This window comes from Carlito syrichta, unplaced genomic scaffold, assembly GCF_000164805.1.
Source record: "Carlito syrichta isolate Samal-C Ts95f unplaced genomic scaffold, Tarsius_syrichta-2.0.1 Scaffold309865, whole genome shotgun sequence".
Classification (NCBI taxonomy): Eukaryota; Metazoa; Chordata; class Mammalia; order Primates; family Tarsiidae; genus Carlito; species Carlito syrichta.
Genome location: NW_007253961.1, coordinates 67,710 through 74,471, shown reverse-complemented (window position 1 = coordinate 74,471; position 6,762 = coordinate 67,710). Strand labels below are relative to the sequence as shown.

Here is a 6,762-nt window from a genome sequence, read left to right as displayed (position 1 = left end):
CCTTTCACAGAAACAAAGAACTGAGTATCACATGTTCTCACTCATAAGCGGACCTTGAACAATTATCGTAATACTATAAGAAAAGGATTAGCAGTAGTGGGAAACTGCTGGGGGTGGGGGAGCACACCTCATCAAGGGTACCTGCATAATGAACATTTATATATCTAATCCTGAATTGTACCCCACATATTTAAAATAAAAAATTATTAAAAATATGTATATATAGCCAGGCTTGGTGGCTCAGCCTGTAATCCCGCGCCTTTGGGAGGCTGAGGTGAGTGAATTGCCTGAGACCACAGGTTCAAGACCTGCCTGGGCAACTTGGTGAGATCTTATCTCTACAATAAATCCAAAATTAGCCGGGCATGGTAGCACACGCCTGTAGTTCCAGCTACTTGGAAGGCTGAGGCGGAAGGATCGCCGGAGCCCAGCAGGTCACGGCTGCGGTGGCCGGGAGCGGCCACTGCACCTCCAGTCTGGGCGACAGAGTGAGACTCCAACTCAAAATAAATAAATAAATAAATAAATAAAGCCCAATTCTTTAAGCTTGGAGAGCCTTAGCGTTCTTAAGTTATACTACCAAGGAAGTGATACAATTTCTGTGATCTACATACCAAGAGTACTTAATACATTCACTTTGTTAGGGTACTCAACTACAGCTTGTGAGATGGGCACTCTCATAGACATCCCCACTTTACAGACGACAAAACTAAGCCTTAGCCTAGTTGTTCCTCTGCTTGTAAGCTTTCTCTGGCTCCCAGTGGCCAACAGCAACAGTTCTCAAGCTACAGCACATGTAAGACACCTAGGGAGCTCTCAGAGAATGTACATTTTGGAAATTCTGATTCAAAAGGCCTTCTTTATTTTCTTTCCTCTGGGATGGGGGAGGTGGGCTGAATCTGTAATCTTTTTTTTTTTTTTTTTTTTTTGAGTTGGAGTCTCACTCTGTCGCCCACACTGGAGTGCAGTGGCCGCTTCCGGCCACCGCAGCCTCGACCTGCTGGGCTCCGGCGATCCTTCTGCCTCAGCCTTCCAAGTAACTGGAACTACAGGCACGTGCTACCATGCCCGGCTAATTTTTGATTTTTTGTAGAGATGAGGTATTGCCAAGTTGCCCAGGCGGATCTCGAACCTGTGGGCTCAGGCAATCCACTCACCCCGGCCTCCCAAAGCGCGGGATTACAGGCTGAGCCACCGAGCCCGACGAATCTGTAGTCTTAATATGTGCTAAGAGAACACTGGTACAATAAAACCAATGACACCCACATACAATCCACAAGTCCACACTCCCTGGCCTGATGATCAAGACCCTATACGAGTTGGTTCCTAAGGACATTTCAGGCAAACTTACTCATTCTTGCAATTCCAGCCCCAAAGGCAATCTACCATGAGGTCTTCCCAGACATGGACACTCTGGGCATTCTCCCTGGTTTGTCTACAGCAGTACTTCTCAAACCTTAAAGTACATTCAAATCACCTGGGCATTTTGTTCTGCGACTCTGGTTCAGAGGCTTTGGAGCCTGAGATTCTGCATTTCTAACAAGTTACTGGGTGCACTGACAGTCTCGTTTTGGGTAGTAAGGGTCTGCTGCACTTTGCTGCAGGACTCTACTGTACCACTCATTACATCATTTCATCCACAGGGCCAGGATTGCATAGCTATTGTTGACAACAGCTCCTGGAATTCCCTTATAAATCAGCAGCAAGTAGGGGGATTAGGGAAACACATTTTGAGATCAACATAAAGCATTTACTGCTGTCTTAATCCTATGATTAGTTATTAGTTCCAAACAACTACCATCTACTTACTACAGACATATAGGCCAGATCCTGTACCAGGTGCTGTGAGTCTGCTCTGGTATAAACTGTTATCCCATATAAAGCACACAGGCCTTGGTAGGCTCTCAATAAATGGCAGGTTTTTTTTTTTTTTGGAGTTGGAGTCTCACTCTTTCACCAAGCTAAAGTGTAATGGCATGATCATGGCTCACCACAGCCACAAACTCCTGGACTCAGGTGATCCTTCCACCTCAGCTTCCTGAGTAGCTAGGACTGTAAGTGTGTTCCTCCGCGTCCAGCTAATTTTTTTATTTTCTGCAGAGATGAGGTCTTGCTATGTTGCCTAGGCAGGACTCAAACTCCTAAGCTCAAGCAATTCTTCTGCCTGGGCCTCCTAAAGTGCTGCAATTACAGGCATGAGCCACCTTACCTGGCCGTTAGTTATTATTTCTATTTCTTCTAACAAACACATCAGGCTTATATCAGCCCCATTTATCAAGACTGCACTAGCCACTTCTCTAGAAATTTAATTACTTCTTACAAGGACTAATTAACATGAACAAGAAAATTACCAATGAGAAAACTAAGGACAAAGAGGTTAAGTTAAATAACTTGCCCAGCATTACTTACACAGTGAACTAGTGGAACAGCCATGATGTATACCCAAGCAGTTTGACTCTGGACCTTAGGTTCTTAACTATGACATATAGTAAATGCTCTTAAGCATATCTTAACACAGAATACCTCCTACCACACTCTCTTTTTAAAAAGGACACTGGAATTCAAAGAGGTGAAGTGTGAAGTCAGCTGTCTCAGGACAGTGAGTACTAGGTGGAAGTGAAAGAACTCTAGGGCTGTTACTTCCAGCCCCTCATTCTATGCCATGCCACCTTGCCAGTCTAACTCGTCCAACCCTTAAGTAAATAAAGATTCTAAAAATGCTTAACACCGGGGGTTGGGGGGGGCATGCTTAACAGCTGGGGAAAGTGAAATTTGCCCTGCCCAGCTGCAGACTTTCTGGACCTGGGGATGAGCTGCCAGAGTCTCCCAGACATGCACACTATGATCACACGATGCTCACGTGTCTTTCTCCTTCTCAGAACTCTCATACTCCAGGAACACAATTTGCCGGGGGTAGTGGCCACAGATATCCCCATTCACGTTTGGAATCACGCTGAAACAGTAGTCTCGGCCAAACAGCTCCAGACATCTCTTTTCAATGCGTTCAACCTGCATAGAGGAGGAGACCTACACATGAGGATTCTGGGGTTCTGAGGGTGAGAATCAGGTGGTCTATGACCTGGAGAGGCCACTAAGAATTACATGTGCCTCTGTGATTATTATTCAATGGCTGGGAGAGACATGTTGCTAGGTTGCAGGCCCTACATATAGTTAATTAACCCATACGCAGTATGTGTCAGGAAGGACTGGGATCCCCACAATACTGCATCTGAAATTGTTGGTGTTGAGCATTTGGGGGAGAGGATTACAACTTCCACTAGATTCAAAAGGACCACAACTCATAAAATATAAGAACTCTGCTCTAGGTTACTATTAACTGGCACTAATCTAACATCGTTCCTTGGCACCAGATTCTTCCCTAGTCTCCAGCTACAGTCTAGTATCTAGAAGTTCTAGCCAGTATAATCAGTAAAATCTGCAGACAAAGCTGTCTCCTTGCACAATATTTGCTTATGAAATGGAAGGTACAGCTCCCCCCTAAAATTGCTCATTTTGTTCACAGCTCAGGGGAAAACCCACTTTTAAAAGGGCATAAAAACTGTAACATCAAGAAGTTTGCAAGAGATCAGGAGGCCAAGAGAAGCATTAAGGTCAGCTGTGGTGAAAATCAGGTATAACTTATGACAACCCTTATTTTCAAGGGTGTATAATGGGTCCAGAAAAACCACTGACCTTTTATGTCCATTCAAAAGATGAATGGGGAGAGAAAAGCAACATGGCAGGACCTCATCTATACAACAAATAAAAAAAATTAGCCAGTTAAAAAGGCAAATTCTGGGTTCCCACACCCAGAAATTTTGACTCAGTAGAACTGGATGGGATTAAGAAATCTTTATTTTTAAAAAGTATCCCTAAATGATGCTGAAACAGGTGGTCCCTAGACTATGCTCTAGAAAAATATCTGGTTGTTGGGAGCGGTGGCTCACACCTATAACCCCAGCACTTTGGGAGGCTGAGGTGAGAGGACTGCATGAGCCCAAGGGTTAGAGATCAGTCCAGGCAATTTGGTGAGCCCTCATCTCTACAATAAATAAACAAATTAGCCGGGTGTGGTGGTGTGCACCTGTAGTTCCAGCTACTTGGAAGGCTGAGGTGGAAGGATCACCTAAGCCCAGCAGGTCAAGGCTGTGGTGGTCATGAGCATGCCACTGCACTCCAGCCCGGGTAACAGAGTGAGAGTTCAACTCAAAAAAAAAAAAAAAAAGGAAAAGAAAATACCAAGTCATGTGGAGTGTGAGGAAGCCCCATCCTTACTAAAGTGTTCCCTGGGTTACCTCAGAAACTATCTGATGCCAACTACAGCATATGATAGCATAGGTAACTTCTAGGGCCAAACCAGAGTTTTGTTGCCCAGGATGGAACAGAATTCCAATGAAAAACCTGATGTTAAGGTTGCCAAAACCACGTAGGGCAAGAGATGGAAGGGTCAGTAAGATTCCCACTGCACTGCCAGTCATTACTTAGGGTGGGAATGGCCCAACCCAACAGGAACCCTTCCAGGTCTGGTGATAAGACGATTGAGGGGGACATCTCAAAGGGAGAAAAAGGAGGAAGTGAGAAATGCTTTTGATAAAAGAACTGAAAGGGAGTGTGGGTTTTCTTCCTGCTCCATAGGGGAAGGAAAGGGATGGGCCTAAGACATGCTGAGACCTTATAAGGAGGCAACACACTGGGCTCATCTCTCAGCTTAGCTTCGTTCCTCCCTAGAGGAATCCGCTCCTGATTTTTCTTAGATTCGAGGGCTTTTGCCCTGACACGCTCCATCCTAAGGCACGTAAAGCAGAGGAATAAACCTTCTGTAGCTCCTCCTCTCTGATCTTTGAACCTGGTCCCTCAGCTTGATCTCTGACCTCCAAACTCCTTGTCTCAAACAAAAATAACTCCTTTGCTGGGCTCACTCTGACCCTAGTTCTTCCTTTTATGACCTTTAAGCTCCACTCTTACTCTCCGGAGAATTCCCCTTTCTTTCTTTTCCTCAACTTTTCAGTTGAGGGACTTTTCAGTCCCGCTCCTACCTTCCTCTGACTCCTGACCTCAGCCTTTCCTCTGCAGCTCCCCAAGTCAGGGGACTTCTCCCGCTCATCGCGCCTCCGGGTTCACCTTAGATCCGCTCGTTCCGCTGCAGTCCTTGGCCCGGTACTGAGTCCGGGAGAACTCCTCCAGCAGCTCTCCCAGCCCCGGCTCCTGCGGCGGCGGGTTGCCCGAAGAGGCTGAGGACGCCGCCGATGCCGCGGCGGCGGCCCGAGCGCCGGCCATGGCCCAGCCTCGCGCCCCTTCAGTGTGCCTCAGGCCGACCCATGGCACCCGGTGGCATTGACTCCTACCCTGGAACCTCCCGAACCGCCTCAGCCGCCGCCTTCCACTTCCACTTCCGGCCCCGCCCCACTCCGCCGGATGTTTACTTCTGCCCTGGCCAATCGGAGCTGGGGACTCGCGCCTGGCCTACGATGACCGGCCCACCCCAGTCGTGGAGCGATCCAAGTAGGCTCCAGGGCGGGGGCCGCGGCCACTCGCCGATACCACGTGCTCCGCCCCAAGGGGTTTCCCCGGGGAAGCCGGGCTAAACCATTGGGCTAGGGGGAAAGCAATGCGGGAACTAGGAGGAAGGCACCGTTGGGAAGGACCGGAGGAAAAGTGCAATAAATCATTACAGGGAGAGGAGAAGGAAAAGCTTGGAGGCAACCAATAGTACGAGTATAGTACATTGTGTCACCAACCCTATCTTATTAAGGAAGAAACTAGGAGTCAGGGAGGTAAAGTGACTGGCTGGAAATTCTGTGATGAAAAGCCCCCCCTGATCTTTCTCTTAAAAAAAATTATTATTATTTTTTTGTATAGGTGGGGTCTCACTATTGTTGCCTAAGCTTCTCTCAAACTCCTGGCCTCAAGCGATCCTCCCGCCTCAGCCTTCCAAAGTACTGGGGTTACAGGCATGAGCCTTCGCACCTGCCCTCATCTTCTTTTATAATACATAACCGCAAGCCCGTTAACATACTTTTAAAAATTAGCAATATTCCTTAATGTGGTTTAATGTCTGTGTTCCATTTCCTCAGATTGTCTCACAAGTGTAATTCCTTTTTGGTGAACTCTTGTAGAAGTATGTATGTTATACATTCCATCATCCTGGGAGACCCCTCCTGCTCACTTTTGGTCTCTATCCACTCACTTGCCCCATCCACAACCAGGTTGTTGATAGAAATCACTATCCTGATTTCTAATACTGTAGATTGGTTTTGCCTGTTTGTGAACGTTAGTCAACCATGTACTCTTGGGTGTTTGGCAACTTCCTCTCAACGTAAATGTCCTTAAGATTAGTCTATGTTTTCGCATGCAATCATAGGTCTTCCTTCTCATTGCTATTCCATTGAGTGAATATATTACAACTTATTTGTCTAATTGCTGATGCACATTTAGATTGTTTCCACTTTTGGCTATTAAAAATACTGCTACCAGGCGCGGTAGTTCACATCTGTAATCCCAGCAATTTGGGAGGCGGAGGCAGGAGGATTCCTTGAGCACAGGAGTTCAAGACCAGCCTTGACAACACAGCAAGACCCAGTATCTACAAAAAAAATTCTAATTTAGCCAGGTGTGGTGGCATGTGCCTGTAGTTCCAGCTACTCCGGAGGATGAGGCAGAAGGATTGCCTCAGACCAGAATGTGGAGGCTGCAGTAAGCCTGATCCTGCCACTCCACTCCAGTCTGGACCAAAGAGTGAGACCCCAACACACACACACACAC

At 46.8% G+C, this 6,762-nt stretch overlaps 1 protein-coding gene across 6 annotated transcripts in view; it reads right to left on the bottom strand.

Annotated features, from left to right (window-relative positions):
• The window catches only part of MTMR14 (myotubularin related protein 14), a 52,119-nt gene extending 46,704 nt beyond the window's left edge, over positions 1–5,415 (bottom strand). For 5 of the 6 annotated variants that reach the window (XM_008068100.1, XM_008068101.1, XM_021717573.1 and 2 more), the window contains exons 1-2: positions 5,122–5,415; positions 2,861–3,009 (exon numbers count right to left, since the gene is read on the bottom strand). In XM_008068100.1, the coding sequence (XP_008066291.1) occupies positions 2,861–3,009; positions 5,122–5,277 (305 nt within the window). In that variant the 5' untranslated portion in view covers positions 5,278–5,415. The remainder of the gene's footprint in view (positions 1–2,860; positions 3,010–5,121) is intronic. The other variant, XM_008068102.2, reaches the window with a different exon arrangement.
• Positions 5,416–6,762: the final 1,347 nt, after the last annotated feature.